We start from the raw sequence: 19,898 nt of genomic DNA on the forward strand, positions 1-19,898 counted from the left end.
AGCATTTTTCTCTCTGAATCCTCTAGATGGAGCCACAGGAGTAGACGCCTTGTCTCAGTACTGGGGAGAAGGTCTCCTGTACGCATTTCCGCCTCTTCCTCTGATACCGAAGACACTTAGGAAGATACGAGACGAGAGAGCAACCGTAATCCTGGTGGTTCCCTTTAGAAAAAAACAGCTTCTTTTCGGCCAACTGTCCAGGATGTCAACAGAAGAACCAGTCTTTCTACCGAACAGGCAGGACCTTCTACTTCAGGGTCCGGTGTTCCACAAGAATCCAGACTCCCTTCACCTATCTGCCTGGATCCTGAACGACAAACCCTAAGATCCAGAGGCCTGTCAGAAGATGTAATTACCACACTCCAGGCAAGCAGAAAGCCGGTGACTTCGGCGATTTACAACAAGATCTGGAAGCGGTATTGTTCCTTTCTGGGAGAAGGTCATGTGGATACTTCGAAACCAGATATCCCCAGAATCCTCGATTTCCTGCAACTCGGATTTGACAAGGGCCTTCGGCCTAGTACTCTAAAAGTACAGATTGCAGCACTTAGTGTATTTTTTGATACATCACTAGCCTCCTATCCCTGGATAGCGAGATTTTCCAGGGCCACACAGAGAATGAGGCCACTTGTGAGGAAATCAACTCCTCCTTAGGCTGGGGGAGATGCAGGCTCTTTCCATCCAGAACCCATATCTTCAAATCTTTGACGACAGAATAGTCTTCAAACCTAACCCAGCTTTCCTCCCCAAAGTAGTATCATCTATCAATATAAATCAGGAGATAATCCTTCCTTCTTTCTGCCAACACCCTAAAAACGCAAAAGAAGGGGTCTACCATAACCTTGACGTTAGGGAGACTGTTCTAAAATACCTGGGGGCGACAGAAAGCTGGAGACAGGACACTAACTTATTTATACAATACGGTGGTCCAAATAGGGGTTGTAAAGCAACAAAATCAACCATTGCTAGGTGGATTAAAAACATGATTAGCCTAGCATATACAAACCAAGGGAAAGATCCCCCGGACACTCTTAGGGCCCACTCAACACGAGCCATTTCTACATCATGGGCAGAGAAGGGGGGGAGCCTCAGCTCAAATCTGTAGGGCGGCGACTTGGACTAGTCTTTCTACCTTTGCTAGACACTATAAATTAGATGTCGTATCAGACCAATTAGCCTTTGGTAGAAAGGTTTTACATGCAGCAGTCCCACCCTAGTTAAACATCCTTTGGTATTTCTCCAATGGTGCTGTCAGGTGGTGGACTGGAAAACGGTAATTAGTTCTTACCGGTAATTGTGTTTCCAGGAATCCACCTGACAGCACTACTAGTTCCCTCCCACTGCAAGCTTATACTACTGACTAATGTGATGTAACATTGGTGTGTAATTGTAAATAAACTCTCTTTTTTGCATCCATCCAGATGTGGTACTTAGAAAATCACTGGTGGGTGGAGTGGGGAGGGTCCTTTTAACAGCTTGTGGTTCCTGTCCCACTGAGGGTAAGAAGGACGTCCTCCAATGGTGCTGTCAGGTGGATTCCTGGAAATACAATTACCGGTAAGAACTAATTACCGTTTTCTCTGTCTTCTGATGTGCAATCACATCGGAGGACAGAAATTAAATGGCAAATCGCACTTTTTTTTGGCGGTTGCCGTTATACGGTTAATAACGGCGATCGCAACCCGGGGGTAGGTAAAAACTGACCAGAATCATGTTCTCTGGGGTCTCTGCTACCTCAGCAGCCGAGACCACGGAGAAAATCCGACTCTGGGGGGCGCTATACACTTTCTACAGCACCATTAATTAACGGCGCTGTCATTTAAGTACCCTTAACTACCGCCGTTAAAATGCTTATCGTCGGTCGTTTAGGGGTTAAAGACTATTCTTGTTGTGATTTTTTTTTTTTCATTCAATTTGACTATAGGGTTAGTAATGGGGACGTCTTAAAAACACCTCTCCATTACTAGTCTCTGGGCTTGATGTCACCTGACAATACAAAGGTGACATCAATCCCCAGCATCACCCCAGTTGCCACCGCCCAGGGTAAGTGGGAAGAGAGGGGCTAGGTGTCAGAATTGGTGCATCTTATATATGCTCCTTTTCTGGGGCAGCTGAGAGCTGAGGTTTTCAGTCTGGAATGGGGCCTAGGCTATTAATATCAGCCCGCAGTTATCTGCCAAGCCTTTGCTGGTTATTAATTATAGGGGGGACTTTACGTCATTTTTTTTTTGAGGGGGGGCCCCCCATTTTAAATTACCAGGAAAGGCTAAGTATACAGCTGTGAGCTGATATTAAAATCCTGGGAAGCTGGATGTGTATTATTCCCTTCCCAGGCTAAAAACATACATGTAGAGTAAGATACACACACACACACTGTACTAGTTCTAAAACACACTGACATCTTTATATCAATCAATTCTATTTTGTTGGGTCATGAAGTAATTTTACTGTATGCAGCAGATGAACTGCCGGCTTTTCAAATGACATGGGTGGGTAAACATTGGACGGCACTTGCATGGTCCGAGTGCTGTGCGATTTTTTTTTCTTGCAACCATTGAGTTGCATTGGCGAGTCTCGTCCGAGATACAAGGAAAGTTGCAGCATGTTGATAGAATAAGGCCGGGTTCACATTATGTTATATGCAGTCCGTTAATGCTGCCATTAAGCCCTATTTCAGGCGCATCGCTAGCGCATGCCTAAAATGGGCGTGCGCTAGCGATGTGCCGCCATTGAGTGACGGACCCTGGGACACGGGCTTCAGTGTTTCAGGGTCTGTCACCACTAGCACAGATAGAGCATCTGCTAGCTCTTTCTGCGCTAGTGCGATGGCATGTCGGCACTTGCGTTAACGAAGCCCATTTAACGGGCTGCTTTAACGCAGTGTGAACCTAGCCTAACACTGATCAGAGTGCGGTCTGATTTTTTTTTTTTTTTTTTTTAATCGGATTGCACTTGTCCGTTTTCCTCGCAGATGAATATGAGCCCTTAAGTTGACTATAATGTGATTTTTTTTATTTTATTCTTAATTGTACACTCTATGTACACAGCGGGGACGGAATACAACTCTCAACATTGTCCGCTGCTCCTACTGATCGCAGACAGAGCAGGGGACAATGATGTGAGCTGTGTTCCACACCCGGTGTCGGGGATCAGCGCAAACAGTACCGCTGATTCCCAGGCGCCGGTACATGTGATACTGGTGCGGCACATGGTTGCCACACGTATAAAACATATGGACACGAATATCTCTGGGCCAGACAAAATTTGCTTTGACCTTGACGGTATCTATAATATATTGTTGGATTCGTCCTTCTGTCCAAAGCTGGTATAGTCTGCATCTGCGCAGTGTGGCCAGAGTCAGAAGGACAAATCCAGTGTTAATAGAGGTGACAGGGAGGACGAGGATGGAGAAGGAGGAGTGTAGCACCGGAAATTGCGGTATGTGTAGGCGGTGACCGAATATGTGAGGACATACCATAAGCTTCGGTGAGGCTGGAGAAGGAGAGTTGGGCTGGACTCAGCACCTGCACATCTCTGGTGCCATTTTATTGAAGATAAATTCGCACACAGTGTCTTCAACAAAAGGGTGAAGGATAGTGCGGTATGCGCACGAGTTGACTCCGACTCCATTTTATTTAAATATTTAACACAGACAACGCGTAGCAGGGGAGTGGGAGAAAGGTTTATTTGTATGTATAGCACAACAGCAGCGCATGCAGGATGGGGTAGCATATAATAGGATGGGGGAATATATAATAGGATGGGGGACAAATACCAGGCTGGATGAGCATGGTTTTAGGATGTTTCGCCCCCAACAGTTTTCCCCGGGTGCATCCTGTTCGTGACTCCATGTGGAGTTGCCCACCAGGGCAGTGGGGTACACGGTACCGGGTCCGGTACTTGAACGGGACGTCACGGTGGCTGCGACCCGGTCCGTGGCCCTGGGCACCCAAGTAAAGGGAAAGGTCTTTAAAGGGAGTTTAAAAATAAAGTTTGTGACGCCACCTGTGGTATTCGGTCAGTAGGGACCGATGCTGCTTAAAGGGGTGCTCTGGGGTGATGGTATGGCAGCTGGATGGCATAACTTCCCACAGGTGAAGTAAATGTGCCCGGGGGCGAACTGCTGGGGGCGAAACATCCAAATCCCGGATGAGCAAATACAAGGCTGGGAGAGCATATAAAAGGCTGGGGGACCAAGACAGGTGAGCATATACCAAACTGGAGGACCAGGATGGGAGAGCATTTACCAGGCAAGGGGAGCATATATCTGGATGGGGGAGCATATTCCAGTCTAGGGGAGCACACACCTGGATGGGGGAGCATATAACAGTCTAGGAGAGCATATACCAGGCTGAGGGAGCATATACAAGGATGTAGGACCATATATCAGGACTAGCTATTGAACCCGTTCTACGTCCGGGTTGTGAGGATTTTTATTGGTGCATTTTTGTGCTATGTTAAAGGGAACCGGTCACCAGAAATAATGTTGTTAACCTGCAAATATGTAGTTAATCGGTGATTTCTCTGCATTTAGTGGTTACTACTCACCTGGGTAGTCATATGTAGGAATCTCCTCTGTACACCGCTCATCACCCCTCACATATGTCTCTGTAGTATTAATATGGGTCAGATCTTCACCCTGAAACAAATATTGTAAAAGTCACCGACAGATGGAGAAGTCACATCTATGATCAGCTCTAATCCTGGTGTGTGTGTGTGTGTGTGTGTGTGTGTGTGTGTGTGTGTGTGTGTGTGTGTGTGTGTGTGTGTGTGTGTGTGTGTGTGTGTCTGTGTGTGTATTACGGACTTGCGCGTCTCCTCTCCTACCCTCCAGCCTGCTACAGGCGCGATCGGCTTGCTTAGCCCTCTACCCCCAAGACCCTCCTTGTGTTATTTACAGCGCTCGACCGGCCAGTGTCAGCCCTCTATTTTAAACAGCAATGGCCTCTTTCACACTTCAGTTGTTTGGCGTCAGTCTAAATCCGCCATTTTCCTCAAAAAACGGATCCGTTTTTTTTTTTCGACGGATCCGTTTTTTTCCCCATAGACTTGCATTAGCGACGGATTGTGACGGATGGTCGTCCGTTCCATCCGTCATGCGACGGATCCGTCAAAATTTGGCGGACGTCATCTAGACATTGACGGTCATTGCAACGTTTTTTGTCTGCGTTGAAATGGCGGATCGCGACGGATCCGTCGCGTCCGTCATTTCATAGAATGGCCACCTATGGGCGACGGATCCGTCGCGTCCGTCATTTCGGCGGATCCGTCGCCCCAATCCGTTTTTTCAATTTTTTTCAATTGCGCATGCTCCAAAAAGTATATACAACCCCCGAGTAACGGATCCGTCAAAAAAACGGATCCGTTACATCCGTTTTTTCAACTATTGTGACGGATCCGTCATTATGTCGGAAGTGACTGACGCCAAAAAACTGAAGTGTGAAAGAAGCCTATGCCTGTTTACTCCAGTACCTGATGCAAAATCTTTATATAAAGGGTGAATAGCTCACACCCCCCGGCTCAAAACAATAGAGCACACTGATGAAGGTCTTCACAGACCGAAACGTTTGTAAATATAATACTGTATGTATTAAACACCCCTTTTGCATCAGACTTCCTGGAATGTGCTGAGTATATATCCTATATCATGTGTGTGTATCAAGCAACGCCCACTCCACAGTCCCCCCCACTCTGCATAGCCACACTCACACTAATATCCCACATCATCCCATCAGCCAGAGCCACAGGACTACTATCTCTAGCTTCCTCCCGGTATCCCGCCTGCAGTGACGTCACTGGTTTCTCCCACAGCAGACAAATGTCAGCAGAGAAATAACGACCCAGAGCACCAAGCACATCCAGGGCTCAATATCGGAGGCTACGTTGTGAGGAGCAGATGCCGGAGCTGCCAGTCTGATGTGCTCAGGGAGCAGTGAGCCCAGGATGTACTCTGTTCTCGGGAGGCGGTGAGCCCGGGATCTGCTAGGCTATCGGGGGCCAGTGAGCCAGGGATGTGCCATTATTTCTCTGCTGACATTTGTCTGCTGAGGGAGAAATCAGTGGTGTCACAGCAGTCGGGATATCGGCAGGAAGCTAGGGGTAGTAGTCCTGTGGCTCTGGCTGATGGGATGATGTGGGATATTAGGGGTAGTAGTCCGGTGGCTCTGGCTGATGGGATATTAGAGGTAGTGGTCCTGTGGATCTGACGGTATGATGTGGGATATTACTGGTATTAGTCTGGTGGATCTGGCTGACGGGATGTTGTGGAATATTAGGGTAGTAGTCCTGTGACTGACGGGATGATGTGATATATTAGAATGAGCGTGGCTATGCCGAGTGGGCGGGGCTATACACTCAGCTTTAATAAAATAAATATATATATATATATTTATTATATACACACACACACACAGTACAGATCAAAAGTTTGGACACACCTTCTCATTTAAACATTTTTCTATATTTTCATGACTATGAAAATTGTACATTCACACTGAAGGCATCAAAACTATGAATTAACACATGTGGAATTATATACTTAACAAAAAAGTGTGAAACAACTGAAATTATGTCTTATATTCTAGGTTCTTCACAGTAGCCACCTTTTGCTTTGATGACTGCTTTGCACACTCTTGGCATTCTCTTGATGAGCTTCAAGAGGTAGTCACCGGGAATGGTTTTCACTTCACAGGTGTGCCCTGTCAGGTTTAAAGGGACTCTATCACCTGAATTTGGAGGGAACAATTTTCAGCCATAGGGGCGGGGTTTTCGGGTGTTTAATTCACCCTTTCCTTACCCGCCGGCTGCAGTACTGGATTGAAGTTCATTCTCTGTGCTCCGTAGTACATGCCTGCACAAGGCAATCTTGACTTGCGCAGGCGTGTACTATGGAGGACAGAGAATGAACTCCAATCCAATATTGCAGCCAGCATGCAGCCAGCGGGTAAGGAAAGGGTGAATGAAACACCCGAAAACCCCGCCCCTATGGCTGAAAATTGTTCCCTCCAAATTCAGGTGACAGAGTCCCTTTAATAAGTTGGATTTCTTGCCTTATAAATGGTGTTGGGACCATCAGTTGTGTTGTCCAGAAGGCTGGTGGATACACCATTATATACATTATTATAACTTGTTACCACAGTTAGTTACTATGCCGCACAACTCCGGGCTCTTCAGATAGTAAAACAGATAATACTGTTGGATAAAACAAGACTGAGCATAAGGCCTTCACAGCCGTCTACACATCATAGGGGAGATCTCCTGACACCTTCTCTCCATCTACCTCAGGATCCTGAGGAACATTGGGATCTTCTTGGTTACAGTCCTGTGGAAGAAGAGGACGGTGACATCTCTCTGGTGTTGTCCTCTTACTCGATAGATCTGGAGGAAACATATACAGGGACTGAATTCATTCCTTACATACAGATAATTATAGGCCGTGTGTATTTAGTCTTGTCTATTACCTGGAGATGTGAGGGGCTGGGGAACCTCCATCATGACGTCCTTGTACAGGTCTCTGTGTCCTTCTAAATACTCCCACTCCTCCATGGAGAAATAGACGGAGACATCCTGACACCTTATAGGAACCTGACACATACAATGATACCATCATCCCCCGATCCCTTCATAGCGTTACTGTATAATGTCCCAGCATTCCCAGCAGTGTCACCTCTCCAGTCAGCAGCTCAATCATCTTGTAGGTGAGTTCTAGGATATTCTGGTCATTGATGTCCTCATGTTTGAGGGGGTGAGGTGGAGGCCCCGTGATTGGGCTCAGGGGTCTTCCCCATCCCTCAGACACAGGTTCCTGACAGCGCTCACTAGAGGTCTTCTTCACTACGGTGTAATCCTGGTTATGGAAAGATATATTATTAAATCTCACTACAGACATTTCCAGAGTCCTCACTTCTACAGTTCTGTCCATCTGTTATTCCCATAGATAATAATTATGTTGTAAAAAGAAATTATGACACTTGGAGCACTCTTGCATGAGGTGCTATTGATGAGATGTTGCCATCTGCTGGCCAGCCAAAATCAATTGCAACCAAAGTATGCTGGAAGGTTTGCAAGGTCAGTGACCTTGTGTGCTTGACTTGATCAGGTGACCCACAGGAAAGACATCCCTAGTATAAAAGCCCTGTGCGCCCAACCATGAGGAGATTTGGCACAGGGAGCAGGACAGACATGCTGCTGAGACCAGAGTGGCAGGCCTCTGCGGGGAGTCTAGGCCACCCAGATGTCGGTCACTGTCTGGCAAGGTCTGGATTCCCCAGAAGATATCCCCAAGAACGGCTTACACTGGCCAGAGCCAGAAGCTGCATACTGCGGTCAAGTCTCCGAGACTCGACTACGTCTGTAAAGAGCTGATGCCCAGTCCTCTCCGTCTTGAGCCTGAGAGACTTCCGCCGATGGTCAAGCCAAGAAGACCCATGTGGAGACTGCGACAGGAGAGGCACGCCTGCGATTGAGGAGGAACGGTGTGGGTGAGTAGGGCTGTCACTTCCAGCTGTCATCAACGGTAACGGGGTTAGCAGGGACTAGGAGTACAGGTTGGGAGTGGGTCAGTTGATACATTAGAGGCTCAACGGGCTTTCATAGACTATTTCAGGAAGAGACTTGTGGCCTAGCAGGAAAACCCAGTGACCCCCCACTAGAACCAGAGTTTTGAGTGAGAAGTCAAGTGGTGAATTCCAAGACTGGGCACATCACCTTTGTGAAAAGGACACTAACGTTAACTAATGAAAGACTTTCTTTTTAATTCTAAACCTGTTGTTATTCCCTCTACTGTTAAATTGCATAGCTACTAACACTAATTGTTTAAAAGTTACTGTTGCATATAAATAGCATTATATCAACCCCTGGTTGTTTCCGCTTTGTGATCTCTGCATGTTGCATCCAGACACCCGGATTACTTTTGGCATATTAAGGTATCTTCACATTAAGCGACGCTGCAGCGATAGCGACAACGATGCAGATCGCTGCAGCGTCGCTGTTTGGTCACTGGAGAGCTGTCACACAGACCGCTCTCCAGCGACCAACGATGCCGAAGTCCCCTGGTAACCAGGGTAAACATCGGGTTGCTAAGCGCAGGGCCGCGCTTAGTAACCCGATGTTTACCCTGGTTACCAGTGTAAAATGTAAAAAAACAAACAGTACATACTCACCCTCACGTCCCCTGCCTTCCGCTTCCTGTTCTGACTGAGCGCTGGCCCTAACAGCAGAGCGGTGACGTCACCGCTGTGTTTTTACTTTCACTTTAGAGCCGGCGCTCAGTCAGAGCAGGAAGCGGACGGCAGGGGACGTGAGGGTGAGTATGTACTGTTTGTTTTTTTACATTTTACACTGGTAACCAGGGTAAACATCGAGTTACTAAGCGCGGCCCTGCGCTTAGCAACCCGATGTTTACCCTGGTTACCAGTGTAAAACATCGCTGGTATCGTTGCTTTTGGTGTCAAACACGGCGATAAACGCCGGTCTGACGACCAAATAAAGTTCTGAACTTTATTCAACGACCAGCGATATCACAGCAGGATCCAGATCGCTGCTGCCTGTCAAACTAAACGATATCGCTAGCCAGGACGCTGCAACGTCACGGATCGCTAGCGATATCGTTTAGTGTGAAGGTACCTTTAGGCAGGATGCACCATTCAAACATGGAGATGGAGGACTAGTCTGTGAATCAAACCCAGCAAGAGGCTGGGGGCTATGCTCAGCAACCTTCCCAACTCCACAGGGAGCCATTCAGGCCGAGTTAACCCTCCTGATCCTTAGTAACATAGTAACAGTTAGCAAAGCTGAAAAAAGACACTTGTCCATCCAGTTCAGCCTATATTCCGTCAGAATAAATCCCCAGATCTAAGTTCTTCTAAAGAACCCAATAACTGTAAGATACAATATTGTTATGCTCCAAGAAAACATCCAGGCCTCTCTTGAACCCCTCGAGTGAGTTCGCCATCACCACCTCCTCAGGCAAGGAATTCCAGATTCTCACTGCCCTAACAGTAAAGAATCCTCTTCTATGTTGGTGGAAAAACCTTCTCTTTTCCAGACGCAGAGAATGCCCCCTTGTGACCGTCACATTCCTTGGTATAACCAGATCCTTGGAGAGATATTTGTATTGTCCCCTTATATACTTATACACGGTTATTAGATCGCCCCTCAGTCGTCTTTTTTCTAGACTAAATAAACCTAATTTTGCCAATCTCTCTGGGTATTGTAGTTCACCTATCCCCTTTATTAATTTTGTTGTCCTCCTTTGTACTCACTCTAGTTCCATTATATCCTTCCTGAGCACTGGTGCTAAAAACTGTACACAGTACTCCATGTGCTGTCTAAGGCTACGTTCACATTAGCGGCGGGCGCCGCAGCGGCGCCGCATGCGTCATGCGCCCCTATATTTAACATGGGGGCGCATGGACATGCGTCGCACTTGCGTTTTGCGCCGCATGCGTCGCCCGCGTCCGGGCGCAGAGGACGCAGCAAGTTGCATTTTTGCTGCATCCAAAATCAATTAAAAAACGGACGCATGCGGCGCAAAACGCAGCGTTGTGCATGCGTTTTGCTGCGTTTTTGTTTGCGTTGTGCGCTGCGGCGCCGACGCTGCGGCGCACAACGCAAATGTGAACGTAGCCTAACCAGGGATTTGTACACAGGCAGTATAATGTTCTCATCATGTGTATCCAGACCTCTTAATGCACCCCATGATCCTGTTTGCCTTGGCAGCAGCTGCCTGGCACTGTCTGCTCCAGGTAAGTTTATTGACTAGGATCCCCAAGTCCTTCTCCATGTCAGATTTACCCAGTGGTTTCCCGTTCAGTGTGTAATGGCGTTTTCCCCTCAAGCTTTAAACATGCCTCAATTATACCTATCCTCAAAAAGCCCTCCCTTAACCCATCCTCTGCATATAGCTATCGCCCCATATCACTTCTCCCCTATGCCTCAAATCTACTGGAAAACACTTCCATCTTGAACTGTCCACCCACCTCTCATCTTGCTCCCTCTTCGACTGCTTACAATCTGTCTTCCGGCAACAACACTCCACTAAAACTGCCCTAACTAAGGTCACCAATGACCTATTAACCGCCAAGGCCAAGCGACACTACTCTGTCCTCCTCCTGGACCTGTCCTCTGCCTTTGACACAGTGGACCATTCCCTATTACTACAGACCCTCATTTCTTGGCATCACAGACTTGGCCCTATCTTGGATCACATCATACCTAACAGGCCGGATATTCAGCATCTCCCACTCACACACCACCTCCTCACCACGCCCCCTTTCTGTTGGAGTTCCGCAAGGTTCAGTCCTAGGGCCCCTGCTCTTCTCCATCTACTCCTTTGGCCTGGGACAGCTCATAGAATCTCACGGCTTTCATCATCACCTCTATGCTGATGACACACAGAGCTACATCTCTGGACCAGATATGACCACCCTACTAACCAGAATCCCACAATGTCAGTCCGCTATTTCATCCTTCTTCTCCGCTAGATTTCTAAAACTTAATATGGATAAAATAGAACTCATCATCTTTCCCCAATCTCACTCAATCCCCCCAAAGGACCTATCCATTAAGGTAAACGGCTGCCCACTCTCCCCAGTCCAAGAAGCTCACTGCCTCAGGGTTATCCTTGACACTGATCTCTCCTTCAAATCACACATACAAGCCCTTTCCACTTCAACTCAAAAATATTTAACGGATCCGTACATTCCTCAACCAAGAATCTGCAAAAACCCTAGTCCATGCCCTCATCATCTCCCGCCTTGACTACTGCAACCTCCTGCTCTGTGGCCTCCCCTCGAACACTCTCGCACCCCTCCAATTTATTCTAAACTCTGCTGCCTGACTAATCCACCAGTCCCCCGCTATTCCCAGGCCTCTCCCCTCTGTCAATCCCTGCACTGGCTCCCCATTACCCAAAGACTCCAGTTCAAAACCCTAACCATGACATACCATGACATCCACAACCTGTCTCCACCATACATCTGTGACCTTGTCTCTTGGTACTTACCTGCACGCAACCTCCAATCCTCACAAGATCTCCATCTCTACTCCCCTCTTCTCATAATCGCATACAAGATTTCTCCCTGGCATCCCCCCTACTCTGGAACTCTCTACCACAACATATTAGACGCTCGCCTACCATCGAAACCTTCAAAAAGAACCTGAAGACCTACCTCTTCCGACAAGCCTACAACCTGCAGTAACCACCGCTCAACCAAACCACTGCACGACCAGCTCTACCCTCGCCTATTGTAGATCGTGAGCCCTCGCGGGCAGGATCCTCTCTCCTACTGTACCATTGTGACTTGTATTGTACTGTACTTGATTTATTATGTATACACCTCACATGTAAAGCACCATGGAATAAATGGCGCTATAATAATAATAACCACTCTCTGCTTTCTATCACTAAGCCAGAAACCCATTTACACACATTGTCCCCCAGACCCAACCAGATTAAAAGGGAACCTGTCACACCGTTTTTTGAAGATGAGCTAAAAATAGCGTTAAGTAGGGGCAGAGCTGGGCGTTACATTAGTGTCTTTGTGTGCCTTTATTACCCACCTATGCTGCCGAAATACCTTTGTAAAGTCGCCGTTTTCTGCTGTCACTCACGCTGGTCTGGTCCTATGGGTGTGGTGACAGCGCTGTTTCTCCCCCAGAATCCTGCTCATCATTACGTTGATGGCGTAGTGGTGTGCGCATGTCCAAAGAGAATATCCACTGCCCAGGAGATGAAAAACAGCGCGATGTGCGCTATTCAGCCGTTTACCGGTGGGCGCGGCCATCTTTCCTGTGGCCGCGCGTGCGCAGATGGAGCGCTCTGCTGCCCGGGGCTTCAGGAAAATGGCCGCGGGATTCCGCGCGTGCGCAGATGGAGATCGCGGCGGCCATTTTCCTGAAGCCCCGGGCAGCAGAGCGCTCCATCTGCGCACGCGCGGCCACAGGAAAGATGGCCGCGCCCACCGGTAAACGGCTGAATAGCGCACATCGCACTGTTTTTCATCTCCTGGGCAGTGGATATTCTCTTTGGACATGCGCACACCACTACGCCACCAACGTAATGATGAGCAGGATTCTGGGGGAGAAACAGCGCTGTCACCACGCCCATAGGACCAGACCAGCGTGAGTGACAGCAGAAAACGGCGACTTTACAAAGTTATTTCGGCAGCATAGGTAGGTAATAAAGGCACACAAAGACACTAATGTAACGCCCAGCTCTGCCCCTATTTAACGCTATTTTTAGCTCATCTTCAAAAAACGGGGTGACAGGTTCCCTTTAAGGGCATCTCTAAGCTGGTCAAACTTTGCCTTCCTAAAGTTCAGTGTTTTTGTGACTCCTTGACAAGTCCCCCTAGCGAAAGACAAGTGAAACTGTACAATATTATGGTCGCCATTTCCTAGTTGCCCAACGACCTGCAGATTTGTTATTCTGTCAGGTCTATTAGATAGAATTACGTCTAAGTGCAGCTCCTCTGGTTGGATTCTGCACCAATTGTGAAAGATAACCAAGAAAACCTATTAGCAGAAACCTGTTGCCTTTATGGGTTTCGCAGGTCTCTGTTTCCCAGTTAATACCCGGGTAGTTAAAGTCCCCCATAACAAGGACCTCATTATGGGTTGAAGCTGCATGTACTGTATCTGCCTTAGTAGTAGACTTTCCATGTTTTCTGTTATATTTGGGGGTTTTAACATCAAGAGATTTGGGACATTCGAGGTGAGCTGTGCAGCATCAAGGAGACCCTTGCTGCCAATCCTCTAGCTGATCACCCGAGCTCATGTGAGAGGAGGTCAGAGTGGGAAAGTTGCTCTTTACGTACCACATCATGCCGCGTATGTAGCCCATCAGCAGAACACGAGAGTGTTGAATCTCCTGTGGAAGGGGGAATATTTCAAGAAGCTGTCCGAATTGAGAAACGAGGAGACGGGGCACCCATTAAACTAATGCACCCCATGGCCGTGGAATATACCATGGGGTTTCGAGCCTCAGTGGGTGGAAAAGTGAATTCTGAGGATATTGTCTCCGAGAGACCCATTACCTGGGCTGAATTCAATAGGCAACGCATTCACTTCTTGATGGACACAGGGTCTCAGGTGACCAGAATGCATTTCCAGAAGTGGCTTGTTCCAGAAAAGAACACAGCATCCGACTGGTCGCAGTTAATCAACTGCCTATCCCAGTAGCAGGAGTAGCGTGGATATCTGTCCAGGTGTGCGTTAAGGATCTGAGCCGAAAAGGAATAGTGTTGACAATGGGGTCCGGAGGCGAAGGACCCATTGTAACCCTAGAAATGAATGTACTAAAAGAATTCTTAGGTGAGGGTCCCATTAAAAATAGTTGGACCCATGCTACCAGTGACCCGGCAAGTAAGGTGTTCCAGCAACTAGTGTGAGTAAGCGAAATTCAGAAGTTACCTGCTGCCTCCCAATATCTCTGCAAAGTATTGATACCGCCCGAAGCCACAGTGACACTGCCAGTGGGACAGACTATGCTCACTATGCTGGTACTGGCCCATGTATCCATAGAAAGTGTAGATGTCGATATTGAGCCTATAGAAGGAGAAGAAGAGATCTCTAGATTATTGGTTGCCCGCACCCTGGCCACTGTGCGACAGGGACGAGTATCAGTGCGCTTTAAAAACATAAGTGGAGCAAGTCTACAGTTGATGCCAGAGCTGATGGTCTAGGACTGACACCTGTGGGAAGAGACACATGGACCTTAGCAGTGCCACTTGATAGTCAGGAAAACCGAAGTTAACCACTGACTGGACTTCACCTCTTGGAACAGATGGAGGCCAACCTCAAAGTTTTCCTCCATGTAAGTTGGGCAGCTTGAAACAGTTATTACAGTGATATCGAGAGGTGTTTGCACAGTATGAAGATGACTTTGGGTACGCCCATGCTATTCCTCATGAGATCCCTACAGGAACCACTGCTCCCATTCGAGAGAGGTGTCGGCTGTTCCCACCTCAGATCTACCAGGAGGTGAAAGAACTGTTGGCCCACATGCTGCGCAATGGCGTAATCCACAAGAGCCAGAGTCCATGGGGGGTCCCATGATGTTAGTTCGGATAAAAGATGGTACACTGCGCGAGTTTCTGCGTGGACTATCAGAGGCTGAACGAGTGTACTGTACGGGACTCTAATCCCTTGCCCAGAAATGAGAAGTCCCTATCTGCGTTAGGAAAAGCCAAGTATTTTTCTTCACTTGATATAGGCAGTGGCTACTGGCAAGTCCCAGTGTCTGTGAAGGACTGTCAGAAAACAGCCTTTGTCCTCCTTATGTTGAACTTTTCGAGTTCAACCGGATGCCTTTCGGACTGACAAATGCTCCAGAAACCTTTCAGCGGTTGATGGAAAGATGCTTGGCAGACGTGAACTTTGAAGCCACTTTGATCTATCTGGATGACATAATTATTTACTAAGCCAAGTTTGAAGAGTATCTTCACCGGCTGAAGCGGCTTCAAAGACACGGATTAAAAATAAAGCCCCGGAAGTGTCATCTATTAAAGCGAGAAATTGAATACCTGAGATACACCATGTCTAGTGAGGGAGTTTACCGCACAGCAGAGAAGGTGGCTGCAGTACTGAAGTGGCCCACGCCTACAGCCCTGGTAGAACTGTGAGCGTTCTTAGTGCTAGCCGGATACTATCGCAGGCTCATAAGGGACTTTACCAAGATTGCGGTACCACTCAACGAATTGTTGCGGGGCACGGCTGGGGGAGCCAAACATCAACCCATTCAATGGGAACAATGACAAGAGGAAGCATTTAAGGCATTGAAGATAGCATCGACAGATGCCCCAATCTTGGGCTATTCTGACTTCTCACTGCCCTTCCTTCTGTACATTGATAGAAGCCTATAAGGACTGGGAGCATTACTGGCTCAGGTACAATAAGGAAGAGAGTTTGTGATCACGTATGCCATTTGGTTACAGAGAAGTACCTAGACATTTACAGTTTGTTCAAACTGAAGTTGCGGGCGCAGGTATGGGCCCTGACTGAGAAATTTGCTGAGTATTTGTCGGGGTCAGAAATACACGTGTGGACGGACAACAACCACCTGGCTCACCTACAAAATGCAAAGCTGGGAGCGCTAGAACCGAGGTGGGTCACAAGGATGTCTAAATACCAGTACAGGATCTCCTATAAGTCTCAGAATATGCATGCAGACGCCTTGTCCCGAGTCACACCAAGCCGGAGCAAACACAGACATAGATGAAGAGCGTGAGGGAGATGGATCCTGGATTTTAGGCAGTTCACCGCGGCTGTAATAACCGCTCAGTAGTCTAGAGAAAAGCCCAGACACATCCAAATTTTTGGCCATTTAAGGGACAAGTGGATACACCTGCAACAGTCTGATCCGTAGCTGGCAAGGCTAAGGAAGTTAGGCGCTCTGGTGCAAAGGCCGGATCAGAAAGCTAGGGCTGCTTCACCCCCAAGTACCCTGCAGATCTTGGGCCAGTGGGAAAGGCTCTTGCTGAAAGATGGGCTGCTGTGCTGAAGGATTCAACTCCCTCGAGAATTCGATGTTACCTGGCAAGTATTGGCTCCAGAAGCGCTGATAACACAGCTGGCTAAAGAAGCTCATGAGAGCTCATGAGAGGTGTGCCCATTTCAATATAGAGAAAACCTTTCAGTGGCTGCAATGACTGGTGTACTGGCCTCAACAGGGTCGAAGGAGTATGATGAATGTCGCCGATGTGAGCTGAACAAAGCCCCGGAACAGACAGTTACTATTCACACTATCTGAACCTCTGCACCTTTAGAGGTCCTGATGATCGAAATTTCATACAATGGCTACAGGTATTGCTTAGTGAGGACTGATCACTTCACCAAGTTTGTGGTGGTGACTCCCACTCTGGATCAGACAGTCAAAGCTGCCACCATAGTCATCTGTCAGCACTTCATTCACATATATTGATGCCCGAAGCAAATTCACTCCGACTAAGAGGCCTTCTTCCAAGGGCGAGTGATGGCTGAACTGTATTGTAGCAAAGGAAATGACAAATCCAGAACCTGGTTGAGCAAAAATTTTGGGAAGGTGAATATTCAAGTCGATCCCCAGTGCCAGGAGGACAACTTCAGCCAGGGGACCATGTATTGGTGCAGGGCAAACGACCTGGGAACAAGCTGGATCATTGTTGGAAGCGGTACCCTACCGAGTGGTGAGGAAGAATCACCCGAATAACTCAGTCTACAAGGTTTTTCCTGAGGGAGATGATGCTGTGGCATGTTGGATGCTGCACAGGAATATGTTGCAACCCTACTCTTCTGAAGCAGAAGACCATAACGAGGCGGGGATCCCAACAGAAGTGGCTGAGGTCACGCAAAGAGGAGTCTTAGGGTATGTTTCCATGTTCAGGAAACGATGCGTGTTTGACGCTGTGCAGAGCTGCGGCATCAAAAACGCAGTGACCAGATGTTACAGCATAGTGAAGGGGATTTTATGAAATCCCGTCTCCACTATGCGTGGTAACACGCATCCGGCAGCCCTGCAAATCCGGACATGCGGCACGTCTTTTTAGATCGCAGTATGTCCGAGTACCTTGCGGTGCCGCTGCAAGGAATAACACAGGGCCCCATGTGTGGGATGCGATGATCACGGATGTGTGCAATGAACACATCCGGCATCATCACGTCACAGAAGGGGGCGGAGCTTTGCGCTGAGCGGGTTTGCCGCTCCGACCAAACCGCCGGCCATCCGGAAGGTGGACACGTACCCTTAGAGGAAGAATGGCTTGCATGGCCGATGACTTCACCGGACATGCCATTGCCGCTCTCAAATGGGAGAGTAGACTAACTTGGATTCAATTTACCACCTCCAGTGGTTGAGTCTCCCAGTACCCCAGACGCACCTCTACAGGAAGAGCTCAGCAGGACTAAGCTGGCCAATGCTGGAATTCCCCCTAAATGTCTGGTTCCACATAAAGCAGAAGACCAAGGAGCGCGTTCAACTGTTGACCGAACTCGGCCTACTTGTGGGGAAACTTCAAATTAGAAAGAATTACACTTGCCCGAAGACTGGTGAGCAAAAAAGGGGGGAGGAATGTAACAGGAAGATATGACATATCTGGAGAACGCTTGCAGAAGGTGACATTGATGAGGAGGGACTGCCATCTGCTGGCCAGCTGAAATCAAGTGGAACCAAAGTAATACAATCTATGAGAAAATAGGGGAGACACAAAAGGTTGATGGTAACAATTGTTCGGACCAGCCATAATGTAGGAAATTGGGTGTTCATTTAATGTTGCATGAACCGGTCATCAGCCAGAAAATGTAAAAGTATGCTGGAAGGTTTGCAAGGGGAGTGACTTCGTGTGCTGGACTGGATCAGGTGACCCACAGGAAAGACTTCCCTACTATAAAAGCTCTGCACATCCATTCATGAGGAGATTTGTCGCCAGGGAAGGGAGCAGGGCAGATATGCTCAAGAGACACCACTGAGATCAGCGTTGCAGGCCTCAGAGGGGAGTCTACACCACCCAGGTGAGTGAGAACTCACGTGGTGACTCCCAAGACTGGGCACACCACCTTTGTGAAAAGGGCAGCAACGTAAAAATAGTGAAAGAAACATTTTGTATTCTCTCTACTGTAAAATTGCAGAGCTACCAACACCAATTGTTTAAAAGTTACTACTGTATATAAATAGCATTATATTAACCCCTGGATGTTTTCGCCTCGTGTTCCCTGCTCATTGCATCCAGACACCTGCATTACAATGTAATTTAACATCAGAACCTCTCACCTCTCCAGTAAGCCGGAAGAGGATCTCTAGGGTGAGGTGTAATATCCTCTCCGCCATCTTGTCTCTGTCCATATCCATCCTTGATGGGTCAAGGCAGATTTTGTAGTAGATGTCAATGTAAAAGATAAAATTTATCAGGAACCTGAATGGAAAGAAGGTAAGATTATGTACAATTATAATATAAAAAACACAAATCCTTCGTCAGGGTGGTCCTCAGCGTGTTCCCACAGCATATCCCAGTGCGTGCTCTCGTGTTCTTATGGGGGCAGCTTTCCCACATAGTAAAATGCCTCCAGGCAAAAGCTGGGAGGCATTTAGTTTAAGAATACACCTGCAAGATGGATCCCAGCAAATAGCTGGGAGGCATCTTGTTTAAAAGGCCCCATACCCAGTAGAGTGGTGTCAACTACTACAGTGAATCAGTAGTGAGTGAGGTGGCCTCCTAGTGAAGTTGTGAGGTCCCGTGATGTGACCAGTGTGCTGCCTCTGTAGTCCCTGGTCATTGTGCGGACAGTCCTGAATCTGAAGTCCTTTGTCCTTGTGCGGCCAGTCATGAACATTGTCCCCAGGTCTGTGTACGGCCTGTTCCTGAATCAGTATCCGTGACCTGTGTGTCTGAATGTGCGAATATCCGAGTACCCCGTATGTCCGGACTGCTACAAACAGTCTTTGAATTAGTCTGTATCAGTAACTGTTCTATAGAGAATCCAGAATTTAGTAGTCTGAATGGAGCCCTAGTCCTATCTGTATCTGCGTACCTGATCCCTGGGGTCAGCAGCTGCAGTACCGTGGACTGCCTAGGAGTGGTACCTGGAGCTACCTGCAGCCAATCCTGACTCCAACATTAGGAGCGCCAGTAAATACCCGGTATCCTGCTACACCCCTCCTACGTAAGCCCGGCACAGTGGGCCCACGAACCATGTGCACCACCTGCATGAGTAACACAGACATCAAGTATCGTTCTTCAGTTGGGATCACAAAAAAAGTTAAAAATGATTATAGAGTAAGGAGATATTGAATAATACAATTCAATACACTGCCTATTGGTTTCTGCTGGAAATCCAAAGACAAAGAGGGACAAACTATGTATAGCCGCCACGGCAAAATTCTTGACTTACCCTTAACTGCACCCATAGCCAGAGCCATTTACCAT

General features: G+C 47.8%; 2 protein-coding genes across 2 annotated transcripts in view; one reads left to right on the forward strand and one right to left on the reverse strand.

Moving 5' to 3' along the window:
• The window catches only part of LOC143768074 (uncharacterized), an 804,664-nt gene that overhangs the window by 353,926 nt on the left and 430,840 nt on the right, over positions 1-19,898 (forward strand). The window lies entirely within an intron of this gene.
• LOC143768086 (uncharacterized) overlaps positions 1-19,898 on the reverse strand; it is a 39,062-nt gene that overhangs the window by 13,020 nt on the left and 6,144 nt on the right. Inside the window, exons 2-6 of the mRNA XM_077256778.1 lie at positions 18,746-18,887; positions 7,667-7,846; positions 7,461-7,584; positions 7,280-7,377; positions 4,549-4,639 (exon numbers count right to left, since the gene is read on the reverse strand). Of these exons, the coding sequence (XP_077112893.1) occupies positions 4,549-4,639; positions 7,280-7,377; positions 7,461-7,584; positions 7,667-7,846; positions 18,746-18,823 (571 nt within the window). The 5' untranslated portion in view covers positions 18,824-18,887. The remainder of the gene's footprint in view (positions 1-4,548; positions 4,640-7,279; positions 7,378-7,460; positions 7,585-7,666; positions 7,847-18,745; positions 18,888-19,898) is intronic.

Source organism: Ranitomeya variabilis, chromosome 4 (assembly GCF_051348905.1).
Source record: "Ranitomeya variabilis isolate aRanVar5 chromosome 4, aRanVar5.hap1, whole genome shotgun sequence".
NCBI lineage: Eukaryota > Metazoa > Chordata > Amphibia > Anura > Dendrobatidae > Ranitomeya > Ranitomeya variabilis.